This window comes from Camelus ferus, chromosome 21, assembly GCF_009834535.1.
Source record: "Camelus ferus isolate YT-003-E chromosome 21, BCGSAC_Cfer_1.0, whole genome shotgun sequence".
Classification (NCBI taxonomy): Eukaryota; Metazoa; Chordata; class Mammalia; order Artiodactyla; family Camelidae; genus Camelus; species Camelus ferus.
Genome location: NC_045716.1, coordinates 26,878,986 through 26,904,597, shown reverse-complemented (window position 1 = coordinate 26,904,597; position 25,612 = coordinate 26,878,986). Strand labels below are relative to the sequence as shown.

The 25,612-nt window shown below is 53.0% G+C and overlaps 2 protein-coding genes across 9 annotated transcripts in view; one reads left to right on the top strand and one right to left on the bottom strand.

Moving 5' to 3' along the window:
* Nucleotides 1–704: 704 nt before the first annotated feature.
* Nucleotides 705–10,253, top strand: GINS2 (GINS complex subunit 2). The gene is made up of 5 exons (XM_032464499.1): nt 705–904; nt 1,172–1,286; nt 5,180–5,279; nt 8,292–8,418; nt 8,614–10,253. Exons 1-5 carry the CDS (start codon nt 815–817, stop codon nt 8,737–8,739), a joined length of 558 nt encoding a protein of 185 aa, XP_032320390.1. The 5' UTR covers nt 705–814; the 3' UTR covers nt 8,740–10,253.
* The window catches only part of GSE1 (Gse1 coiled-coil protein), a 103,979-nt gene continuing 88,617 nt past the window's right edge, over nt 10,251–25,612 (bottom strand). For 7 of the 8 annotated variants that reach the window (XM_032464488.1, XM_032464492.1, XM_032464490.1 and 4 more), the window contains 8 exons: nt 23,712–24,325; nt 22,448–22,560; nt 21,953–22,223; nt 20,380–20,493; nt 19,331–19,702; nt 17,522–17,800; nt 14,797–14,900; nt 10,251–14,084 (listed from right to left, as the gene is read on the bottom strand). In XM_032464488.1, the coding sequence (XP_032320379.1) occupies nt 13,950–14,084; nt 14,797–14,900; nt 17,522–17,800; nt 19,331–19,702; nt 20,380–20,493; nt 21,953–22,223; nt 22,448–22,560; nt 23,712–24,325 (2,002 nt within the window). In that variant the 3' untranslated portion in view covers nt 10,251–13,949. The remainder of the gene's footprint in view (nt 14,085–14,796; nt 14,901–17,521; nt 17,801–19,330; nt 19,703–20,379; nt 20,494–21,952; nt 22,224–22,447; nt 22,561–23,711; nt 24,326–25,612) is intronic. The other variant, XM_032464487.1, reaches the window with a different exon arrangement.

Here is a 25,612-nt window from a genome sequence, read left to right as displayed (position 1 = left end):
TCTGGTTAAAGTTTAACCCTCTGTCCCCACCCTGGACCCCAAGCGTGTGCATGTGCACACTGGGAATCTGCTGGGAGGGTTTGAGAACCACTGCTGTTAGGTTTCACACTGTACAGGGAGCACCTGGACCAACCAGGAAATGAGCACTTCAATAGTATTTGCTGCAACCGAACAAACATGCCCCTGTACAAGTCTCACCTGGGGAGCCTGCCAATGTGCAAATTCTGAGCCTCTTTCCCACAGTTTCTGAATTGGAAGATGTGGGTGCGGTGGAGGAATGAGCATTTTTTTTAGATATTAACCCATGTGTGTAGGGAGGACTGAAGATTGTAAAGTTAGAAGGAACAATGCCTTCCCTCACTCTGCGACCTATTAAATGCACTTACTCCTGGCTCCGAATCCACCCCCCACCCCCCAGGTTGACTCGTGGTGTTGGCGGGAAGGCGCACAGGGCAGGGAAAGGGACGCTCAGAGTGGTTCCACGTGCAGGAGGGCCCGCCCGCGGCGCCAGGTGCGCGGCCCACAGCTGGGTTGTGCGGGGACACGGGAGAGGGCGCGGCCTATCCACGAGAGGGCGGGGTCTGCGCGCAGCCTCTTTCAAGCTTGCCAATCGGCGGGCTCGCAGCAGCCGCGATCCCCACCTTCCGCCACCCCGCGGAGAGCGCTGCGTTCCTATAGGCCGGCTGAGGCTCCTTCCGGCCGTGGAAGGGGTGGGCCTCACGTGGTGGCGGGAAAGCGGTGGCCGCGGAGCGTCTTCCCGGACGCTGAGGGGCCGGAGGCCGCGGCGAGTCCCGTTCCGGCCGCTGGCGCCGCCATGGACTCGGCCGAGGTGGAGTTCCTGGCCGAGAAGGAGCTGGTCACCATTATCCCGAACTTCAGTCTGGACAAGATCTACCTTATCGGGGTGAGGAGCCGGCGCCGGGGAGAGGCCGGGGTCGGGGCTTGTGGGGACTCCGCGCGGCCTCCGACTCGTGCGGTCGGTTCTCCTTCCCAGGGCGGAGCCGGGCCCGGCTCCCACAGGTGCCGGCGGGCGGCGCTCTGGGCGCGGGGGGCGGGGGAAACGCCGCGGTCGGCCGAGGTCGCGCGCGGGCTCTTGTTTGTATTTGGGCTTCAGCTTGGTGGGCGGCGGCGATGCTCTGTGCCGTGTGACGGGGTGTGTGTCCTTGGGCAGGGCGACCTGGGGCCGTTCAACCCCGGCTTACCCGTGGAAGTGCCTCTGTGGCTGGCCATCAACTTGAAACAAAGACAGAAGTGTCGGCTGGTTCCTCCCGAGTGGATGGACGTGGGTAAGGATGTGGGGGAGGAGAGGGGGCCCTGGGGGCTGGGGGACACCCTCTCGCTGGTGGGGGCACGGGGTCCTTAAGCTGAAATCAGTGAATGGTTCCAGCCTCACCTCCCAGAGTCTGCTGGGAGCCACTGTTACTGATGGTCGTTGGGGTGGGGTTACCAATTGTAGTTCAGATTTTGATTCTAAGACATTTCGACTTGCTCTTAAAATTTTAAATATTATATAACATTAAAGGAACTTTTTTTTTTTTGAGTTAGGGGGAGGGTATAACTCAAGTGGTAGAGCACATCCTTAGCATGCAGGAGGTTCTGAGTTCAATCCCCAGTACCTCCACTGAAAAACCAAATAAACTTAATTACCGCCCCCCTGCACAACGCGCGTGTGCGCGCACACACACACACACACACACACACACACACACAAGCATGCTGAAGAGTAGTGTCATTATCTTACATTACAGAGGATGCATGAAAATAACGCGTCATCTGTACAAGGAAATATTATATGACCACCTGAAGGGATGAGGTTGTGACACATGGTACGACATGGATAAACCTTTGAAAACATTAAGCAGGAAAAAAAAAACCCACACACAGAGACCACATATTGTATTATTCTATTCATATGAACTGTTCAGAGCAGGAGGATCCACAGAGACAAGGTAGATTAGTGGTCACCTAGGGGTGGGGGCTTGGGGGGGGTGAAGGAACAATTATAGGGTTCCTTTTGGGGTGATGAAAATGTTCTAAAATTGATTGAAGTGATGGGTGCACACCTCTGTGAATATACTAAAAAGCCACTAAGTTGTACAATTTATATGGGTGAGTTGTATGGTAGGTTGATTATGCCTCAGTAAAACTGTTGGAAACAAACAATACTGCATCAAAGATGCAGACAGACTTATCCTGAAACTTTGCAGTTGTCACTTAGGAGGTATGAGTGGCTCCTTAGGGTAAACAATCTTAAATTAACTTTATTCGGGGTCGGGGTTGGGGAGCATAGAGAATTTAAAAAGCCTGAGTAGTTTTGATTGTCCCCTTCACTTTGGGAGTCACCTGGAGTCCCCCTCCTAGAAGCAAGGACATGGGGAGCCAGGCACACTCAAGTATAGTTTAAGAAAGACTGCTTGCGCAATTTGTCTTCATCCCTGTCCGATTAGGATGAGTGAATCTGGTGGTGCTCGGACATAACAGGAAAGTCCAGTTCCTTCTACTCTGCAGGGCTTTTTTTTTAGCAGGAACTCCAACAGACTCTGGTTCTGTTAGTACAGCATCCTTGTCTGGCAGTTTTGGCCTATTCAAACCCAAGGAGATACGGCACATGAACCTGCCAGCGTCAGAGAGAAGGTGCAGAGAGAGTCAGCCTGAGCTTTTCACAGGCCTGGGCCGTACTCTGGTGAGAAGTAGTGAAAATCACTGGTGAGCCCGCAGGCTTGCCCGGGAGCCAGCCACTCCTCCTCCTATCTGCCGGTTCCTGGGCTTTGTCTGAATGGAGCCATCTGGCGTGTCAGCTGACTTTTCTGACTTCTTAACACAGTGTTTTTGAGATTCAGCCCTGTTGCGCGTGTGGTTGCAGCATTCTTCTATCACTGAGTCGTGTTTCATTCACTGAGTATTCCAGTTTGGTCACCCGTTCCTCTGCTGGTGGATATCTGGGTCATAGTGTAGGCTGCTGTGAATGAGGCTGCGTTGAACAGTCTCAGCTGAGTCTTTCTGTGGGTACGTGTTTTTATTTCTCTTGGGTAAATAAATACCTAGAGCTGTGGAGTTGCCAGGTCATGGGGCAGCCTGTACTTAACTTTGTTAGAAACTGCCACCCAGCCCTCCAGAGTGCTTGAGCCACTCTCATAACAATCCCAGCAGAAATGCAAGGAAGTTCCCGTTTTAAAGAAAAAAAAAGTTCCTGTTGTTCCACTCCTGGCCAGCGTTGGCTGTTGTCAGTTGATTCATTGCAGGGTTGAAACAGAGGTATTTCATACTCTGTCCGATTTAGATGTTAGGAAGGAAAAGAATCAGTCTGCTGTGTAGAAAAGATGAGTGTGGGGAGAGGGCAGTAGGGAGTTACCCTGGCAAGAGCTCAGAGTGGCTTGACTAGTTAGTTGACAGAGTTGGGTGGAGTCTAGGCGCATTTGGAAGAAAGGATCAGCAGGATTTGCTAAAGGACAGGCCGTGGGACCTGAGAGATGAGAGTTAAGGGTGACCACCAGGGTTGCTGGCTCGAGCTGCAGAAGGAGGGGGAGGCGCCGTTCCCTGAGACTGGGCAGACTAGGGGAAGTTTGAGGGTTGGAGGGGGAGCCAGGAGATGGATTTGAACATGTGACATTGGAGGTGCCTGTTAGCTGCCCAAGTGGAGACAGTGTGGGCAGTCAGGAATTCTGGGGAGCGGCTGGTCTTGGAGATACAAATTTGGAAGCCACCACGAGTGCATAGATGGCATTTAAATGATGTGGGATGAGAACACACGGGATATAGGTTTAGGTGCGGAGAGGTGCCAGGAGCTGAGCTCTGTCCTCCAGTGTGTCGAGGTCAGGAGGGCCTGGAGGAGGTGGGGAGGTGGGAAGAGGACTCGGGGACAGTGGTGTTCCAGAAGCCAAGTGATAAATACACTGTGAGGATTGACCCCTGTCAGATGTGATGAGGCCCGAGTCGTGGCCATTGGGTTTGGCTGAGCAGAGGTGGTGTGTGTGAGCTGTTTCAGAGGGTGAGACAGGCACCCACCTGAATGGTTGAGGAGAGGCAGTTACCACCAGTGTCAGAGAGCCCTGAAGTTTTGCTGTAAAGGGCACAAGAAATGAATTGGTAGCTGGAGGATTTGGTGTCAGGGGAGGCTTTTCTTTTTCTGATGAAAGATGTTACATAGAGTTTGATAGAATGGTCAAATAGTGAAATACTGATCACTAAAGAGTGAGAGACAGTTGCTGAGCGGTGGTCTGTGCAAGTCGGAGAGGAGGGTCAGGGCGGGGGCAGTTGCAGGGGGTTGAGCGATGTGGCCAGAGGGGGCGGGTGGGCGCCCAGTGAGGCAGCAGGTGAGAGATGAGGGGGAGGATGGGCGGCAGGATGGAGACCCCGAGGGTGAGCAGGGCCGGGAAGGGTCAGGGGCAGGACCGCGCAGAGGGGGAGGGTGGCCAGCCATTCAAGGTGAGACTTGGCAGCACAGTGGTGTCTGTGTGGCCCTTTGCCATGGTGGGCGCAGACTCAGGACTGGGGTTTTCTCAGGCGTGGGGGAGGGACAGAGGGGTGGGAGTGAGGCTGTTGCAGTGTGTGGAGCGTTTCCTGCTGGGTGGAGTTGGACTCTGCTGTTTTCTTCAGGTGTGTGGCTGCCAGCCCCCTATTAGCTGTAAGTTGTCTTGCTCTCTTCGGAACAAGGTTCAGTATAAATACGCCTCTCCAGTCACTGGTTCCTTTCATCCCTGCTTGCGTGTAGGTAGAATAATTTGCTCTTTCCCTAAGAAAAGAACTTCTGGCTCGGACATACTGTTTTCATTAATGTATTCTGTAGGCCAGAGCAACGACAGTTCAGCATGAGGGTCTATGTTCAATGCCTTAGAATAACCTCTAATGAAAAAAAAAAGACAAATGCATACATGTCTATGCATGACGGCCGCTGTGCTGTAGACCAGAAATTGACACATTGTAACTGACTATGCTTCAATTAAAAAATAATTTTAAAAAAAGCAACAACAATAGCAAAAATTTACCACCTTCTCTAAGAGAAGTGTTTGAGGAAATAGGCCGTGAATTACCTAGTTAGCGATAGACATGTTATTCTAAAGTTTTCCCCTCATGTTGTTAGTTGATTGAGTAAGTAACATAGGTGCTTGGTAACTTTTGGAAGGTTTTAAAACTGTTTTGGTTATGGTCATGGTAAATTGTGTTTACTTTTAAATTTCAGAAAAGTTGGAGATGATGAGGGATCATGAACGAAAGGAAGAAACATTCACCCCTATGCCCAGCCCTTATTACGTGGAACTCACCAAACTCCTGTTAAACCAGTAAGTACCTCGCGCTTCCTGGAACCCACACTGCAAGCTGGAGCTCGCATTTCTCACCCCCTCCTGCCGTGTTCCACACTTGTTACCGAGGCACGGGGTATCTTTGGCCGCCCCGTTCCTCTCCTCGGTCAGTGATCTGGGAGTCATTGTGGGCATGCGCGCACTGCCCCGGGGCCTTTCTCTCCTTTCTCCCTTTTCCCTCTCTCCTACCCTTCCCTCTCCCGGTAAACCCTTGGGTCTCCATTCTGCGTGCCGACGGCCACTTGATACCGGACTCCAGGACGGGCCTCTGCCTCCCTAGCAGTAGCCTTTTCCTTAACTGCACATGTTTTGTTGTAAAGCTGTACCCCTTTCTCCTTTGGGCATGTGCACTGGAGTTCTTGCATCTCTTTCATAGGAAAGGCCCAGGGCTCACAGTTGCCTCCGACCCTGAGCTCTAAGGAAAGTGCACTGGGGGCAAAAATGTGCTGTAGTGACTTCTTGTGTCCCCTCGTCCAGTCCAGGCTCCCCATCAGCTTCTAATTCATTCTCCACCTTCCAGCCAGAGTGGACTTTCAAAGGTAAAGCTGCCATGTATCTCCCCTTCTCCTGGGAGCCTCTCCAGGGTTTGAGGTCCTCATGACGGTCTTTAAAGCACCGCAGAGCCTGTCTCCCTCCTGCCTTCTCACAGCCTCCTGTGGCCCTGCTCTTCCCTCTCATTGTCCAAGTTCCAGGCTCACGTTGGCCTCTTTCACTTCTTCACACACGCAGAGCTTGTGTGTCCCTCTGCCCAGTTAGTCCGTCTCGTCTCTGCTTCCTCCTTTGGTTTCACGTAACAGGTCCTCCCTCCCAGGTTGAGTGTGCCTGTCCCCCTGGCAGCTCTGTGTACCTCTGCAGCGTTTGTCGGTTGTAATTCTCTAATTATTGTATGCCTGTGCTGTCCCCCCACCCCCAGTTTTAATGGGCAGGGACTGTGTCTTGTGCGTGCCAGCACAGTGCCTGCTGCTGTTTGTTGAATGAATGAATGAAAATCTGTGGAGGGGGCAGGCAATTGTGGATACTTTGCTTAGGAGATACTTGGAGTATGTTATCTACTGTGGTCTTAAAGGGCTGTTCTTTTTTAAGTGGGAGCATTCCTGTGTAGACTATGTGTCTTAATAGTTTTGTCATGAGGGCTGTTCTTAGTATGGATGGTCACCACGTCTTTCTTCCGTGCGTGCTGGCTGTTACCCCTCTGGGGGTGTGGCTGGTGCCGTGATCAGAGCTTGCCCTGATTGTTGTTGCGCGGGGCCTCCTTTTTCATTCTGTGGTTGTCACATTAGGAGATACTTGGAATGTAATTTGCAAGAAGTCAAGCTTTCGAAGCCCTGAGTACCTTTTCATTGATGGATTCAAGAGGGGAACTAGAACAAAAATTGGCAGCTCCCTACTGCCTGCCGTAGAGCAGCGAGGGTCAGGCGTCCGCCGAGCAGCACTGTGGAATTCAGATAAAAATGTGCATAATGTGGACTTGTCCTTAAGCTGATCCAGGGCTGCAGTTCACAACATTCTGAGTGTACAGTGTGCTAAACTGAGTGTTGCACTAGGTAGTGGAGACAGTCATGCAGGCTTGAGTCCCGGTTTTGTGGGGAAGAGCTGTGACCCTGTTAGCAGGTAGTTACCCTGCAGTGTCATAAATGCTGTTCGGAGGACATTGGATGCAAACCTAACACCCGGCGGTGCCAGAGGGGATCCCTGGCTTAGAGGAGGAGGGATAACTTACTAGGGGAGGGGGCAGCGTAGGTAGAAGGACAGAAGTGTGAGAGGCCATGGTGTGTCTGGGGGACCAGAGCTGCCGGGACACACCCAGACACGTGAGCCGTGCGGGAGGGAAGCCTGTGGTGGTAAGGTCCCTGGGCGGGTGTCATGGGGGATTGAGAGGACCACTGTGGCGGTGGGGGCAACTCAGGGGAGAATACGGAAGCAGAGGTGAGGCTTGTTCATGTTTGGTTTTTCAGTTCAGCACGTTATGTATGCTGTTCCTTTTGAAGCCCTTGTTTTATAATTCCTTACAGTAATTCGCTCAGCAGGGAGACCTTTGTTCTGCAGTTGTTAACAAGAACCCCGGGTCCTTTGTTCTCTAACCTGCAGTTCAGAGCTTAAGATCCAAATGTTTGGATCTCAAATAAAATCTGCGACATAAATTTTCACCACTGATTCTCCATCTACTAAATCACGAGCTAATTTTCGAATGTGGAAAGACCATCCATCTCTAGCTTCTCCTAGAATGTCTGGTGATGAGACGTGCTGGCTTTTGCTTTTGTCTTCTAGTTTCATTCTTCCTTTAAAGATGAGCTTTAAACTAAAGTGTGTCACCCAGGAAGGCAGGCTGTTAGTGCCCCGCACCTGCCCCCGCCCGGACCTGCCCCCAGCGCTTGCTGCTGTGCTGCAGATGCTCAGCTGGGACTTCTCCTGATTTCTGCAAATCTGTGTTTGTTTTCCCTGAAGAGTGGGACACCGCCTGTCCTTCAGGGCTTTTGTGGGGTGGGACTGCTGTGCAGTGCCTCGCAGTGCCAGGCAGAGGTGTGGTCTTCTCTCCCTGGTGGGTTGCTACCCTCTTGGATAACCGGTGGGGTATTAGCGTTAGAAGCCATGACCTCTGAGCCAGCCCTTGAAAGAAACTGATTCTAGATGGAAACTCTACAGCACAGAACACTCAGTTATCCTGAGACAGACGATGACCAACAGGAGAGCTAACTCTCTTTTAGGTGAGCTTCAAGTCCTGGCACCGCACCTGCCGTGGGACCATTAACAGGAACCCAGATAACTCGGTGTGGATCATGGCTGAATTTTCTCGGCACCAAGCTTAACCGCTAGAAATCCTTACATTTTAAAATGGGAAAAACAGAGCATAACCAATTTGGAGTCTAGAACAGCTTGTGCACTTTGCCTAAATCCAAAGAAACATTTAAAAAGAAACCACTTCCACCTGGATGTTGGTTTAGTTCACCGAGTGCTTCCTTATGCAATTTATGTCACCTTTGCTTCCCTTAGTGCTTCGGACAACATCCCGAAAGCAGATGAGATCCGGACCCTGATCAAGGATGTGTGGGACACTCGCATAGCCAAGCTCCGGGTGTCTGCTGACAGATTCGTGAGACAGCAAGAGTCACATGCCAAGGTGGGTGCACAGCGGGCCCGCCCACAAGGGCCTGACATCTGCATTTCGTCTGGGGGGGCCGTCGCAGGAAGAGATTACTGGCTGTGCTGGGCTCTCAAAAAATTATTTACTCGTTTATTTTTATTCAGTAGATTTGATCTTTTTCTCGAAGGCAGAAACTCAAACCAACCCAGCCTGTTCTCCCTTCTGTTTTAGCTGGATAACCTCACCTTGATGGAGATCAACACCAGTGGGGCTTTCCTCACACAAGCGCTCAATCACATGTACAAACTCCGCACAAACCTGCAGCCTCCTGGAGGTGCCCAGTCTCAGGATTTCTAGGGAGACTCTGGTTTGTAAAGGCCTCGTGTCTGCCGGCAGGAGGCTCCCCAGCTGGTGAGTGCGTGCTCAGGACTTGACGAAGGTACTCACATTTCTGGAGCGCAAGAACTACTTCTGAACGTGTAGGGGAAAAAAAGCGCCGTGAAGCAAGGAATGGACCTATAACGATGGGAAGCAACAGACTTGTGCTTAGTCCCCAAGGTGCTCATTAATTCCCCGTCTGTATCTAGCAGCCAGCTGTCCTTGTATAGGGGTGGAGGAGAAAAAGAGCTTTGGCAAAACAAGTTATTTTCCCCAGCAGAGACTCAGGTCTCCTGCACAGAACTGTCACAGGCAGGTGAGTATTCACTGATGTCAAGCATTGCTTTTAAAAGATAGAGCCACAGTAGGAGTGGCAGTGGTGGCCTCGGCCTTTTTTCTTTCTTGCTACTGATCACTTGGATTTAATTTAGAATGTCCTTACAGAGGTAGTTCACAGAGAGGATAGCAGACGAGTGGCTGGTGACAGCGAGCCATGTCCATCTGAGCCCTGAGACATAGTAAAGATGGGTTGGCCCAAATCTCTGTTGGGTTTGTTTCCTGCATAACTACCCCCTGACAGGGGCGAGCCAGGTGGCTAAAACAGCCTGATCGACCAAATAGAGAGGTAGGTAGCAGGTGGCCGTCAGCTTCAGCCCAGGACTCTGCACGTCTCATTCTCTGGTCTGCTCCTGGGTCGGGTCTAAAGGGTGGCTCGCCATCAAGGGGAAAGTCGGGGAAAAATTAATCCCGTGTTACTGAGTGTGAGGGTGAAGCTGAAACACGACACCAGGAGGGAAAGTGGGGACGTGGTGCTGGACGGACTATTACAGGCAGCGGTGGCTTGAAAGGTATTTTACTTTCTCCCTAGGAGAAAACCGTGTAGCTGTAGCATTCTCGAATGGCTACGTCCCCTGTAGAAAGCGCCTTACCTGGAGAGGGGAGTGATGGTCTACTCGCGCGCGTGTGGGTTCAGTGAGCAGCTGTTGGCAGCAGTCGCAGCGGCGGTCAGAGGCAGCGGTGCACCAGCTCGGGGGCTTTTTGAGGCATGGGTGTGCTTAATCAAATGAGGCTAGAGTGCCTGCTGGTCTCTGCCCTTCAGTGTTTCAAGTTACAAGCCTAAAGTTACTCAAGCACTGTTTCCCCAGCCCAGATTGGTGCCCAGCTGTCCCTCCAACAAACAGCTGGTGGCTCTTACTTGAGCACTGAGGGCCAGATGTGGAGGGATCAGGACCCAGAAGACCTAGTCCTGCCTCTTCAGCTCGCTCTTACGCAGAGTCCTTCAGATGTACTTTGGAGACTCTTCTAGCATGAAACGAGCTACTGTGGCAGCTCGGGAGCTGCGCGTGTCTCAGATCTCACCCCGAATACCCTTCTCTTAAAACTTGGCTGAGGTACAATCCAGTCTGCATGTTTTACCTGTAAAGCTATAGAATTGTTGAGCTTTTATTTTTGAGGGGCTTTATTATAACATAAAAGATTTTTTCTCAACATGATTTAGGAAGATTTTATTTTTTGAATGTTGTCAGAAATTACAGCAATATATTCATAAATATCTAATTACTACATTCAACAAATAATATTACAATACAATTAATTCAAACAAGTACACTTAGAACAGGTTTAATTTCACAGCATCTAAACTGCCCCCAGAGTGACCGAGGCACCGTCCCTCCTCCCTCCCGTCCTGGCTCACTGTTCTAGCAGGTAAGCACAGGGCACAAACAGAGCAACACAACCGATCAGCGTGGGCTTCCTCAGGTCAAGGCAGAGCTAAGGGGTTTAAGTGAAGCGCTGGATCAAAAAGTTGGGGACAGACTAATGCAAGTAGTAAGAAAGTCAATAGCTTGGTTACTTGAAAGGAGCACAGGGACTGCTGCCAAGTGGCTAACATACACTTGAGGAGTCACAGCATGGGCGGTGCTGACCGTCTCCATCTGATGGTGGGTCCTTGGAACTTTCTACACCTCAAACCATGGCTCAGAGGGAAAGAGGGGGGTCTGATTTAATTTTTGAGATGTGGTAGCATTGTGAGCTACTTGAAGCACCATCCCATGTATGAACTTTAAGATTTCCTGTTAACAATTCTCTGCTGCTGAAGTTGTGGGCTCCTCTTAATAGTCTGAATTTCCCTGAGGGCATAATCAATGCCAATCAAGTGTTTTATTTACTGTAGAATATAGACTAAGCTGTTGAAAGTCTTATCTTGGTCACCTGTCTGAAATAATCGATTAAGATCATGCTATTTTATGTCAGTTTGGCTCTGATTATATGAAACAAAGAAAGCCTCATTTTCAAAGGATCAGGTTGTGTGGTGCCAAGTTTGGGGGAAAGCTCTGGGTGGTTTCTGACAATCTAACTGTACAAGCCCGGGATTCAGCTTTGGAAGAAATCCCTCACAAGGGTCAGTGAAAGCGCCTTCGGAGGACAGAGGGCAGCGTCTCTCCCAGGTGCTGTGGGAAGACGCGCGGTCGTGAAGCACTGAGGTCTTCATGAAAATACTGGCAAAAGTTCCATAATCGATTCGATTCTAGGGCAAATGTGGTGCTTCTGAACGTTGTCATTGCAGTGTGAGCCAGCTGAGGACAGTGGCAGGGATTCCCTATTTGTGAATTTTTGTTAAGCCCAGGCTGGAGAGACTTAGATGCTCCTGCGTTCTTTCAGAATCAAGTGTTTTCAGGTTATTAACTGAAGAAGCCACGACTGGGTACTGTCTCAGTGGTGCACTTGTTTTCAAGACACTTTCTTACCTTTTTCTTAGTTTATTCATGCTGCCTCACTGGTTTACATCATATTCTGATTGTCATATTCTCGAGCCCGAGCACATTCAGAGAGCCGCACGGATGGGTGGGGTACCGTGCGGCAGAGCGATGGAGAAGCTCCGGGGGGTGGGGGGGGGTGTCACTCGTGTAGAGGGAAAAGGTCGTTAGTTTAGCTCTTGGTGACACAGCTTCCCTGCCCCGGGCAGGCATCCCTTGAACTCTCCCGTAACCAAAACCCAGCTGAGGGGCTCCCCTCGGGTGAAGGGCTGGTCTGTGCTTTTCTTCCCCATCAACTTAAATGGACTACTTTTCCCTCAGTGCTGAGTAGCAGAGGCGGCCAGACCCCTGTGATGGAGGAAGAGGACTGGGGGTGAAGTGTAAGATGTAACTCAAGCCTTCAGACCAGGAACAGTAAGCAGATTATTAATAGAGAAATTCAATGATGTTTGGCCCTGATGGTCGGCCGTGGGGCTCCCTCTGAACACCTGTGCCCACCATCTTCGCAGGTAAGGAGGCCCACAGAACAGCCCTTAGTTTTTGTCAAGTCAAGTCATGTCTGCAGAGAAGAAGGTGCTGGCTGACTGCTGGTAATACTGGCGGCACTTTCTGTCTGAGTTTGCTAATAACGGGAAGAGTCTTGGCAGGCATACAGAGCAAACTGTGTGGGAACAGATAAAGCCACGCGCTGCCATCTGCCAGCAAGCTGTTCCACACAGCTAAGGTCTAGGGCTGAGGGCATGGCCACCGGTCACAGGGAATGGCCTTCCTGAAGGTCAACCAGCCCTTCCCTGGCCCAGGACCAAGGGGCTCCTCCCCGTCTTTCCCGCCAGACCAACCACTGGCTGCTGTGGCCTCTGGTCAGGCCCACTGGGGCATGAGAGCCCCTCCTGATCTGGATTCAGCACTGCTTGAATGAGCGGTGAGTGGGACGGGAAGGAAGCTCTCTCTGCCCGGGCCCTGCACTGATAGGGTGACGCCTGCTCCTGGCTGCTGCTGTGCCGTCACAGTAGGTTCAAGAGGAGTTCTGCTCAGATACCATTTATCCTGCTTTTAGGCTGTTAAAAAAGCTTTGCATCTAAAGCCCCTAAACTTGCTATTTTGCAGCTGCTCTCAGACTGGACACACAAACTGCTCACTTCCCAAAGCCCTGTGTCCGTGTGCCCGTGTGCCCGTGTGCCCGTGAAGGTGCACCACAGTAGCTACGGTGTTCCCACTGCAGACCAGCCTCTCCTCACTTAATAGCGACTGGTTAGCATCGCCGCCTGCTGTCCTGAGTGGGGAAGGGGCACAGGCGGAGGTAAAAAGCAGCGCAGGGCTTTCTACATGACCTTCTGGTGCGACTCAAAAATGAAGTGATCGCATAGGCGCCAGTGGTAAGCTCTTTTACTTTTCGTCTTCTTTAATTTTTAAAAACGCTTCAGTATTTTAATGTCCTGACCAGCAGCAGTACAAACACTAAAAGCAAGTTTTTGCCCAAAAAAACAAAAACAAATAAACCCCCCAAACAGGAAAACAAACAACAAAAATCCCCCCAAACCACATATTAAAAATGGCAGGCTTTTTTATAACAATAATTAAAGTAATAAAAACATACAAAACTTTGTTTTTTAATATATATACACAGTACAAGGCTGAAGCACCTTTGACTTTTCTCTCAAAATTTACGTTTGTATGAAACCACCACCCACTGCAGTAACAACGCGGGGTGAGTATGTGTATACACAGAGCTCGGTACATTCTCCCCCCCCCCCCGCCCCAGAGTAATAAAAAGGTACCTTCAGTTTGTTGATTTGCTTTATCTTTAGGTAAAGAGCTTTTCCAGGGAAAAGCCTTTGGGTGAGGCTTCAGTACTCTTGCTTTGTGTGCTTTAAGGACCTGTTGCTTTGAAGGGAATTTTGCAGAAAAATAACTGAAACAAACAAAAAAGCCCTTTACTTAAAACGCACCCCGCCTTCCTCCAGCTGAAGCAGGTCTCCTCCGCCCCGGGGAGGAAGGAGACCGGCCCCGCCTGCAGCGAGAGCAAACTGGGTTCTCGAGGCCTGGGAACACGGCAAGGAAGGGCACAGAAGCCGTGGGGTCCGACCTGACGCACCCAGGGGCTACAAACGAGAGTTTTAGTGTTGGTAATAGAGCCTTCGTTTTCAGATTAAAAAATGATGGCCTGGGAAAAGAATAAAACCGCCTTCAAAAAGAAAAAGCTACGGGCATCCTACATTGGTTGCTCGCTGAATTACAAAGGTGATTCAATTGCATTGAAGTCAAGGCGAGTTCTTTCTTTTTCTGTGGAGCCTGGAATCCTTTGCTTCATGCATGGCACATTCTCATTTTTTTTTAAGCTTCAAACCTCCCAGTGAAAAATATTAAATATTCAAGGTAATAAAATAGATAATATTTCTATACTATAGGTTCGGCCTAGTGCAAGGGAAACCGTCACCTAGGATAGCCCTTAAAGTAGCCCCTAGGCCAATGCATTGCAGGCAACGCAAGGCACTTCCGTAAGTGATCCAGTTCTGCCTGGAGTCGCTCCCTTTCTGAAACAATCTTCTGTTTCTGGCTCCTCAACTCCTGTAGAGAGAGAGGGTCAGGTGAAACAAACTCATCTCACGCTGTGAGGAAATGTGTGGCGTGCGCTGGAGGCCCCGTGGGAAGGAAGCCCTCGCAGCTCGGTGTTCTGGCAGGGGCCTTGGGAAAGCCAGCTCCAACCGGCCCCCAGCCTTGGGTTCTCACAGAACCCGTGTCTGCTGCTGTCTCGGCTTCAGCCCTGCGAGAACCAGCCCTGCTACTAACAGCTGCTGTGTCAGGAGTGGCCACGGTGTGCGAGACCTGGCCCAAGACAGGTGACGAGGGCTGGGATGCGGGTGGGGAGGAAGCTTGTGTGGCTGTCGGGCAGGCCGCAGCGGGGGAGGGGAGCCTGTCTTGCCTCAAGAGCCTTCCTCCTTCCATCCTTCTTAACGAAGCACAGTAGGGGAGTCTGATAAAGGAAGTAAACAGTTCCCTCAAAGAGCATCTTCACCCTTGAGGATCAATATTCTGTGAATTAATGGCAGACAGGTCCTTCCTTAGGTGTATCTTGGGTCATTAACTGATTCTTGAATCTCCCCCTAAGACTACAAGTTTTGATCTCTCAAGAGCAGGGTTCCCTTCAGCAGTTGCCTGTATGGGCGCTCTCGAACCCAAACTTGAAAGGATGAACAAAAAAAGCATGTATTTGCTTTCGGAGACCCTCCCAGGAGCCCACCGGCAGCCCCTCCGGCCAAGGCAGGGCCCTGAGACTCACCGCCACGCTGTGGGAGAGCTGCTCCGCGCTGCGGCTGAGGCTGTAGTGCTGGGCCTCTAGCCGCCTGCACTGCGTCTGCAACACCTGCCGCTCCAGGTTCTGCTCTGAAAAGTCAAGCAATGTTGACACATTTTCTGCAGGCAGGGGCCACGGCCTGGTGGGCGTTCCCCTCCCAGCAGTTCTCTCCTTGGGCCACGCTGCTCCCAGCCCTTTCAATTGTGCTGGGAAATACTTGAGTGCCACTAAAGTAAATCCAGCCCAGTGGAATAAAGACTAAAGGATCTAGCGTCAAAAGGCATTTAAGAAATACAGGTTAGGAAGTAAGGGTAAATTTATGGCCTTAAAAAGGATTTTTCAGAAAGAAAGATAAAAAGATAAGAGTTAGGCTTGAAGGCTTTTAAACTGTTAGAAAAAGACCCAAGTAAACTTAAGAAATATCAAGTATAGTTTTAGTTAGTAAAATCTCTGCCTTTCCAAAGGATACTGAACCTGGTTTTAACAGGACTTCAAACCTTCAAGAATAAATGCCTACTTTATATGAAATGTTTCAGAGAATGAAAACCAGGAAGGCTACCTAACTGACTTTACAGAAGCCAGAACCATCATGATAGCAAAATAAAGTACAATAAAATCAGTCTAATATCACTTAAGAACATAGATTAAAACCTTAATTCAGCTAAGAGGAAGCAACGTCAAAAAAAAAACATCAAAAGATGAAAACAAGTAAGGTCCTCATCTTGATACAGCTAGAAAATACATGTGAACTTTCAACAGCCACACAACCGTAAACCCAGCAGCAAACAGGAACCTTTATTAGTGGAGTGTTTTGAAAGCTTTGCAAACAAGGGCCCCACCAGTGCCCCTATTCAACAGCCTTGAGATCCTAGGCAGTGCTGTGTGACAAGAAAAAGTACGAATTCAAAAGGAAAGAACTAAGGTTCTCACCTGCAGGTCTGATCATCTATGATTATCTAAGGAATAACAATGACGAGGTGATGCCTAAACTAAATCTGAGAAAAGTAAACTGCTCATTGAGAAAAACAGCAAAAATCTATCACAACTTAATGCCATATTTGTAGATGGACAGCACTATCGAAGATGTCCATTCTCGGGGAGGGTAGAGCACGTGCTTGGCATACACGAGGTCCTGGGTTCAAACCCCAGTATCTCCTTTAACAAACCTAACCCCCCCCAAAATGTCTAACCTCCCCAAATCTGTAAATTCAATGCAACTGAAAAATCTAGTGGGATTTTTTGGGGGTGGAACAAATAAAGTGATCATAAAATTCATTGGGGAAAGCCGAGGGCCAAGAACAGCTGAGCCATCAGAAAAGTCCTGGCGAGTTGCCCCAGGCAATGGGGGTGTCGCAAAGCCCCCCGTGGGGAGAGGGCGCCCCAAACCCACCAGATAACAGGGTGTCCAGGTGCAAAAGGTGGGGCTAGATTTCTACCTTAATCCATCCATGGAAATGGAGTCTAGGCCTAAGAAAAGCAGAACTTGAAGACTTAGAAGGAAATGGAGAGTATGTCCTTGGGGTAAGGAAGGAATTCCCAACAAGACCCCAAAAAGCCAACCTAGAAGAGAGAAACTTCACTCTAGTAAAATAAAATATGGTAACATGCAAAATGAGGATTCTAACTGAAAGAGGAAAGAAAGCAAAATGTAGGTGTCGATGCTCTGACTGTGGCTACAGGGACATTCCTTTCGTCTGTACTAATAAGCTGGTTTTAAAATGCTTGTTTTAGGTGCAAACTAATAATTCTATCTAATAAAACTGGAAAAGGAGAAAAAATTGTAAATGCTTATTTCAAAGTATTACTTAAATGATCACGATAATCATGATAAAAACGAACATTCCTGTACAATATGGTAATAAACAGAAGGTGGCGGTGGCGGCCTAGGTTTTGCGAGCGGTGGCTGGCACCTCCCAACTCTTGTCGGAGCGATGCCTGGCACCGCCAACCTGCTGAGGATGGTGAGCGCAGAGGGGTCCCCGTGGGGTGCCTGCATCAGCGCTCTGCCCCAAAAGGGCCCCCTGCCCGGTTCACTGCAGAGGAGGGGGGGACCTCCAATTCTCCCTGTGCCAGACTTAGACCACAGCCTCTGTCTAACAGGCACAGAGACAGGAGGTGGTGTGCTGGAGGCACAGTGACAGTGCCTGAGCTCTGCCAGCGTGGGCTGCCCCAGGCCAGGTGGGTCCACACTCGCAGCTGAGCGAGGACAATCCTGCGCTGATCCAGGACCACAGTGCCTGTGAGGGAAGTCTGCTACCACCCTGAGATGCTTCCAGTGCGGCACAGGCTCAGGCAGTGACAGGCCTGCCTCTCTGGGGGCTCTGTGAAGTTAATCAGCGTTGCATTTTCTGGGACCCTTGTATGTAGCCACAAGTGTCAGGACTGACAGAATATTTAGGAGCGCAGCGAAAACAGCAGAGAGGGCAAGGCCCAGGTTCGCACTGTCATACTGCATGGGGACAGGAGCTTGGTGCTTAAATTCCACCAGTGAGAATGGCCTCAGTTTTGTCCATGAGGACTTCCATCATAAGGAAGCCGGAGGAATAGTTCTGGAAATAGTGCTGAAGAAAAGGTACCTTCTAGTGTTTGTTTCTACTTGTGTCCCGGGAGCCTCCATCAGTGGCAGGGAAATCTTGCACCGACCAGTCTATTAAGCTTTCTTGCACTTTCCCGATTGGGCCCTCAGCCTGCTCCCCGCCCCACTGCGTACCTTCTATGTGTTCCTGGTAAGCTTCAAAAATGGCCTCAATCCCTTGCCACTTGCGCCTGGGGGGGTCCTCATCGTCCTCCTCCCCGTCATCGCTGTCGTCGTCCTCTGAGTCCTGGTCCATCTCCTGCTGGAGAGGGCCCTTCCTCACAGCAGGGGGCTCCTGCTGCCCGTTGTGCTGGGGCAGGGGCAGCCGGCTCGAGGCCTGCAGCTCAGGAATGTTGTAGTGGACGGACGTGTCAACCTTGTGGTTCTGCTCTGCAGACAGCACAGCTGCGGTTCCTGGGGAGGGAAGACAAGCGCGTCACAGGGCCTGTGGGGGCCGCGTGCTGGGGGAGGGAGGGGCAGGGAGCAGGAGGAGAAGGGGCGACAGCATGACTACAGGTCTCCCAGCAGACAAGACGAAGTAAGAGAGGCCCGTACCCTTCCCACACCAAAGACGGCCCCATCAGAAGTGGCTGGAGGAGTCATGAAGACAGCGGCAGCTCTGGGCTCCCACTGACCAGACATGTCTGTGATCTCAGCTGAGCCGGTCTCTGAGCTGCCATGCCCTGCTCTGTAACACGGGAGTCTCAGCTGCTCTGGAGTCTAAGCTCGGCCCTCGCTAAGCATCACTTCCCTCATGAAATGCAGGCCCTTCAGTCCCGAGCACACCCAGGGCTCTGCCCTGACCAGGACTCCGCTGTCGCTGGGGCCTGTTGAGACGAGGTCCGCTCTGTGCTGGCCCTGCTGGAGGCGGCCTACCAGGTGCACGCTGCCTCCCTGTGGACGGCAGTCACCGCACTAGGACAGCTCAGCCTGGCAGGGGCTGGACGACTTTAAAATCCCGAGGAAATGGTCAAATGTAATACCGGAGAAGGGTTGAAATGGAGCAGGGAAAACGTGTCCACTGGCCACAGGAAAGCCTCTGTGGGCGTGTCCTAGAGGGGCACAGAGGGGTTTAACCTAGCCATCTAGTCAAAACATTTCCTTCTTGAAAAACATGATTCAGGGAACGTCACGACAAACACCCAGTAAAACCCTCCTCCTGACCTGGGGAATTCTTTTTTTAAAATCACTGCAAAACCCACTGCCCTTTCTTTCCTTTTTGGGTATCATTTCTTCTCTCCCGACAGCATTAACTTACCTGAAGGACGCTAACGACATCAGACCTGTATGTCTAAAAACGCTCACCTATCTCCTCCGCTCTTAGACGTTATCACAGAAAACTGTCAACGGTTTTGGTGTGATAAGCAAGCTCTCTTTCTGGCTCCTGGGGAGCGCAACCCTCACTTATACTCAGTAGGATCCCTCATATTCACTAAGGGTTCTTTCCTAGTCAATTTCAGCCTAATCTGATTTGGTGGGAATGAAACGTAGTGACCTCTGTCCTCCGACCTGCAGGGGCTCCCACCAGAATGTCCAAGAGGCATGAATCTGGGGGCTCAAACGTGGGGCTGGAGCAACCATTATGTCACTCAGTGCTCGCCGGGTCTGATCATGAAGGAAAGGCAGGTTTCCAGGCGAGTCTGTGTGGGGGACTCTGGAAAATGACTCCCTCGAGAAGCATGGATCCTATTTTTGCTGGAAAGGCACCTAGCCTGCCCTTACTGAAAGGGCGGGCCTTACTCAATTCAGATGTAAACTTCCTTCAAGTATAGTCAGCCAGCAGACCAGCATCTCCTGGGAATGGAGCATCCTCGGTCCCCATCCTGGACCCCCAGAGGCAGAATCTGCCTCTAATAAGAACACCAGGTGTCTCTCGCACCCCGCCCGAGGTTTGAGCGGCGCTCCAGAACAAAGCAGCAGAGCGGGCCCAGGTAGCCTCGTTACCTTTATGCTTCTGCAGGGCCTTCTGGGTGGACTGCAGGACGGACTCGTGGAACTGATGTGCAAACTCCTCGGCCACGAAGGGCTCCCAGGGCTTGTTCTTCCCGTTGATGCTGTGGGACAGCGGCACGGGGACGTCCTTGGGCGCGGGGCCCCGGATGTAATGAAGCATGCTCAGGCTCTTCCTGCCCCCGGGGGTCTCACTCAGCCTGGCCTTCTCGCCGCTGGCAGGAGCCGTCTCCTGGACTCGCGACGGCTCCTGGGGCCGGAGCTGTTCCAGTCTCCCAGGCTCCGTGGCCTTCGGGACGTCAGACAAGGAAGCAGCAACACCCACAGGCTTCTCCACATCCAGAGAGGCTTGCTGCGTGGCTGGTTCTTTTAGAGAAAGTAGGGAATGTGTTAAGAGCTGCAAGTGAACAGGCAGACCCTGACCTCTAGAGCTTACACTGAATAGAGACTTAGTGCAAAGGACCAAGAACTGCGAGCCATTTAATTAAATGTCAGTGCACAGTGTGGTATGTTTAGCAGCAAGTCCATCCTTGAAAGGTGCTGCCCCAGGAAGGCATCTAGGAAGAAGAATCTGCAGGAAGAAGCAAGTTGCCTCAGGTCATCCAGAAGGCAGAAAGTGACGTAGCCCAACCCGACAAGAAAGACCGCGTTAGGAGTCGAGGACAGGGCCGGAGCATCAACGTCTCCTGCTCCATTAGCAGCACAGCGAGGTGGAGTCAAGAGTCAGAGCCAGAGCAGAGAGAGGAGTGACAGCAGGTGGCGGAGAGGCCTGGAAGGCGGAATGAGCAAGACAGAGACGCCGGGAGGAGAGCGCCAACCAAGGGCCGACCGATGGACAACGGCCACAACCATGCTGCCCACTGGGCGGGGCTCTGCCGAAGCTGGGACCCCCCCTTAGCTCTCCGAGCCCTGACTCTGGCCGAGGAGGTCCTTCACACGCCCAGGAAGCTTAAGAGAGAGACGGAGAGAAGCGCACGCTGTTTCCAGGAGGAAGACGACCTGGAGTGGACAGTCCCGGTCGGTGGCGGATGGGCTGGCCTTACCGCTCAGGGAGACAGCCGGACTGTCCCTCGGAGAGTTCCTGAGCGGGTCTGCCACTGCTGCTGACAGTGCCTTCTGCTTCATGGCCTGGAGCAGCTCAACAAGTTTCTCTTTGTCTATGAGAAAAGCAGCCTGAGATTAACAAGATGGTTGCATCATTTCTGAGAGGGAAGGGGGCAGGAGTCTAGCCCAGGCCATGACTGGCAGGCAGGCAGTTAAGTCCTTTAAAAGGAGAAACAAAGCCAGGGGGACAGCCTGGGTTTAAAGGAAGAAGCTTCCTTTCAGAGCGAGCCTAGATTCTTCCTGGCTTTTACTATGTAACATTTCAGATGTATTCCAAGAACAGCCGTGCGTGTATGGCGAAATAACAGGTATCAACGATCTTCCGAGGTATCTCCTGAGGATGTGTTCTTATTTATAAGATGAAAAAGTTGTCCCCAACACAGGAAACAACCCTGAAGAGCTGAAGAGCCACACCCCACCGTCCGGAAGCACAGGCCGCTTCCAGGCACATTCTCCTTTCCACCGCTCACGTCACGCGAGTGTGATTTCCACGACGGTTGCCATTTGGGGAAAAGAGACCCAGACCCTGTGACATTCGATGCCACAAATTCCTGGTGCACTTCAGGTACCTCTTGCTGACAAACTTAAGTGGCCACGTCACTGGTGGCTTCTAGCAATTAAGTCAGGAAAAAAGATGCTCTTTACAAACAAAACTACACACATTCTTGGGGATCTGTACTGAGAACAACGTGCCACTGCCCCTTTGAGGCAAAGCAAGAATTTCAGCTCGCCGGTTAAACACAAAAAACAAACTGCCACACCCACCTAAAACAAAGGAAAGCAACTAAATGACCGATAAGCACTTCTGCTTTCCTCTGACGTCCCTCCAGAAAGAGCTGACCCGGTGTCAGTGCGGTGGACTCGGAGGTGTGTGCCCCACACAGGCCAAGTTCTCCCCGAGCCACATCCTGGCACTGAGTGAGTGAAAGCGGATGCCCCAGGTGGCGTGCAGAACGCACCACTTCTTCTGCACCAAGGATTCCAGCCCAAGAACCGGCCCCAGCACGGCCCTTGGTGGCCAGACTGATCTGGAAGCATCTCTTCGGAGAAGCCGTCCACTCACAGTGGGTGTCGGCTCTGCCTGGCTGCCACGGACCACCCACCGCCTCCTGGCGTCAGAGTACCCAGCCCAGCGGCCACGGCAGCAGCCCGGAGCTGAGGAGCCTGGAGCGCCCAGCAGAGGAAAGGCGCACCTCCACCCCACGCCCGGGGGTCGAAGGCACTGGGGGAGCCGAAAAGGGCCAAGAGCAACCATCAAGCTTACGGCGGCTTTACAGAGAACAACGGCGAGTCCTCAGCTCCGCCCGGGGGGAGAAAGAGAAGATGGGCCTCGAATGGGGCGACTTGAGTTTCGGGCGGAGAGGAGCATGATGGCGAAGAGACAGTGGGGCAGGTCAGAGCAGAGGGGCTGCTTCCCTGGGGAGCCCAGGCCCCCCCCCTCCCCAGCTTCCCGAGGGGCACTCGGCCTTCCAGGCGGCCCCGCCCCCACCACGAGGTCCAGGCAGGCCTTACCCTTCCTCTTCTCCGCGCTGATGTGGGTCAGATTGAAGATGGTCAGGAACTTCCTCTTCTCTTCGAAGTTTGGGCTGCAGTTCATCTCATCGGGGCTGTAGCGGGTGGTCAGCGCCAGCCTCGGCGAAGGCGTCTGCCGCTTGCTCTGAACCGTCGGGGGCGACGGGCTCCTTTCCCTCAGCATCCGCCGCCGCTTCCTCCGCTTCTGCGTCAGCAATTCCTCCTTCTGCTGTTGGGTGGTCAAGCCAAAAAGTTGCAAAAACTCTAGCTTCTAGATTGGGAAAGAAAACAAATGAGTTTGAAACCACTGGCAGTGGTCTGCCTCCACTGACCCAAGGGCCCCTCCTGGGGTCCTTGAAGCCCATGTGCCATGGCCACTCTGTGCCGGGCCTCGAGGGAGGAGGACCCCGACGGCGGGAAAGCCAAGAGGCGGGCCCCGAGGAGGGTGCCAGCATCCAGCCCACAGCCTGACAGTGGCCACGAAACCCCAGATACCTCAGAGGATGTGTCCAGTTTGAGGGGCGGCTGCTCGGCCACACAGCGGAGGTGGGCCCTGACCTCTTCTTCATCACTCTCATCATAGGAGTCGTCCAGGTCGTAGTAGTATCCTGGCAGCAAGAACACACTGCTTCAGCTGGGCAGGGAGCCTCAATCCTCCAGTGGATGTATAGAGAGCACCCCGTGGAGTGTGCAAACCCACCCATTGGCCCTACTGGCCCTTTGAACACCCCCAAACCTAGATTCCTCTCGTCCCAGGTAGAAACGCACACTAACCCCTAGTCCGAGGGCTTTTCAAGGCTGGGAAGTGGGGGGCAGGAGGCAGGCACCAGGCTTCCCTTGGATCCACAGCCCCCAAATGGTCAGGTGGTCCCTGGGCTGACACTGATCCCTCGGCAGGGGACCGTTCATCGCACAGGCCTGGGGCCGTGTCCAAGGCAGCCCAAAGCTGTCTGTGCACATCTGCTGTCTGCTGTGGCCATCTGGGTCCGTAACTCAGGAGGGGACAGGCACCCTCAGCTCCCCGCTCTCTCAAAGGCACAGAGCATGCACATAAACTCACATGCAAAACAGAACCTCTGCACCTGAGGGCACCAGCGCGCTCCCCGCTCCTCCTCACGAGGTGAATAGAGGACAGCCTTCTCAGGCCCTAAATCTAGCCTAGAACAACCACACAAGACTCACTCGGCCTCGGCCCCAGCTTCTGGCTAAGACACTGAATTCAGCACTGTGCAGAACCTGAGTTTTCCACAGAAGAAACTAGTCTGGAACTTCTCTGATCCCTCCTGGGCAGACGGGGGGTGCAGGTGGGTGCCGGCTCACCTGTTCTCTGGCTCTTTGGGGGAACCCGAGGAACTGGTGTTTAAGTGCCATCCCAGCCCTAGCAGGAGCTGGAATGAGAGGTGGCCAGACCTCCCGACCCCTACCCCAGCCCTGGGGCCACCTGCCTGCAATTGTGACCCTGGCCCCAGTGAGAAGCCCCCGCTGGACCCTGGCCCGCTCTCCCAACAGCCTCCTCCTGCTTGTTGTGCTGCACTGTTAATACTTAGGACTGTCTTACTAGCCCCAGTTCATCGTTTATAACTGTGCATGCTGAGTCAGCTTTGCACTATGGCAAGACAGGCGAAGGAGAAGACAGGGAACCTGCTCCCTGGAGCTGCTAAACCTCAGAGCAGAAGCCAGGAGTGGGAGAAGAGAGGCCGAGAGGCGAGAACCACCGCCCCCTGGTCCTGGGGGCGAGGGCCACCTGGGGAGAGCGGACCTTTCTCCTGGGCCTCCCGCCGCCTGCGCTCCTCCAGGTCCAGCTTGCTGACCAGCCTCCGGGGCTGCTGCAGGAGCTCATCGTAGACGTAGGCAGGGTCGGGGCCCCGAGAAGCTGGGGGCCGGGAGGGCGAGCCTGGCTTTAGGGGCCCGGTGAGCTCCCCGAAGGGGGCAGGATGGGCGAGGGAGGCCCGCTGCTGGCCCAGGAGGGTCTGCGTGGACTTCTCGAGCTCAGCCAGGAAGGGTGCGGACCCGTGAGGGAAGGCCGGCTGCTCCAGGCTCCCTGCCTCCCGAGGCGGCGGCTGGTACTTGTCCAGGGGGGTGGCCTCGCGCTTCCGGGGCCCCTCCTCTGCCTTTTCCGGGCAGTAGATCCTTTCCACCTTTACCAGTGGGACGGCCGCCTGGCGGCTGGGCTCAAATGGGGTGGGGTGGCTGTGCAGGGGATGGCCCTCTGGGGCACGCCTCGTGTCCAGCGTGCTGTCCATCAGGGACACCGGGTTCCAGAGGGCTGTGGGCACGGAGTGGTGCTGGGGCTTGGGCGAAATGAGGGGTGGGGGCCCTCCAAAGTGCTGTGGAGGGTCTCGGCTTCCCGGCTCATGGCGGTTTGGTCCCGGCCTAGGGAGTGAACAGAACCAGCCATCAGTCCTGAGAGGATGGTTGCCATCAGCCACCCACTGGCCCCCGGCTACCTGCCAGCACCTGGCAGCGAGGGACAACTTCTATGGCAGCCCAGATGGGAACTCACTTAGCCCGCCAAAGCTGGAGGGGAGTAAAGGCCTCCTGTAGGCCCCCATCCAGGGCCCCTACCCCACAGTGGAGGGACCACACCTCCTCGAAGACAGCCTAAGGCAGGTACACGCAAGCCCGCTCACGAGAGGAGACAGAGACTCCAGGTGGGCTCTGCTTGCTGAAGGCGCAGCCCCGCTCTGTCCTGTTTCTCACTCATGACCTGGCAGTGGCTCATCCTGTCCCACCACTCCCTAACTTCCCATCAACTCCGTGAGGACAGAGCCTCATCTTTACTTTCCACAGGCAGACCCACCACAGGGACACAAGATGGCTCTGGCGCCTAAGGTGTGGCCACAACTTCCTCTCCCCACTGCACGTGGACAGAAGCCAGAGAGCAGCTGCTGGGGAGACCCCGACAGCCAGGGCAGGCCTGGCTGCTGCTGCCCCCCAGTGGTCCCCGGCAGAACTGCAGCAACCCCACAAGCCCCTATAACAGCAGCTATACCCAAAGGGTCTTCAAGGACCGGGCGGAGTGCCTGACCGGGGAGCCAGGCAGGGAGGGAACTGGAAGGGACCTTCCATCAGACAAGCAGCTTTGCTGGAAGCCAAACTAAATGACTCTTTCCTTGGTGCCTTTAAAACAAAATTCAACTTACAAAAGACAATCTGGGTGTTGTTTTTCCAAAGTTAGTTATCTATTTTTTGAAAGAGAAGCCCCATGCCGCCAAGGTGACCCAGGGCAAGGCCTGAGGGGACGGAAGGTGCAGAGAGCACGGCGGGCGCGTGCCCAGGCTCTCAGAGCCCTCCCTGCCAGGCCAAGGAGGGGACGGTAACCACAGCCACCAAGGCTCCTTGAGTTATTCCCCAGCTCAAGCTGGGAGACAGCCCCGAAGCCGCTGCTCCTCTAATGGGCAGACAGACCCTCATTAAGTAAAGAGCAAAGGGATGAGACCCATCAGTAGAGTGAGTGTTTCATGCTCTGAAGCCAAGCACAGGGTGGCTTTCTAGCTTGGAGGATGACGGCTTCAAAGAGCATCAGGTTCGTGCTGCTGGAGGGCCGCGCACGCCGCCAGCAGCCACGGGCACCACCCGGGCCAGGGCCCTATTCCCCACCCAGGGCTCCACCAGGATCTGGGCAGAGGCCACCCCTGCTGGGGGCAGCAGCACATAGGC

Excerpts from the sequence above, each read along its gene's own strand:
- GINS2 (XM_032464499.1), top strand. The coding sequence starts at position 815 with ATGGACTCGGCCGAGGTGGAGTTCCTGGCCGAGAAGGAGCTGGTCACC. Across the intron at positions 905-1,171 it reads ACAAGATCTACCTTATCGGG|GGCGACCTGGGGCCGTTCAA; the intron begins GTGAGGAGCCGG and ends GTCCTTGGGCAG. Across the intron at positions 5,280-8,291 it reads ACCAAACTCCTGTTAAACCA|TGCTTCGGACAACATCCCGA; the intron begins GTAAGTACCTCG and ends TGCTTCCCTTAG.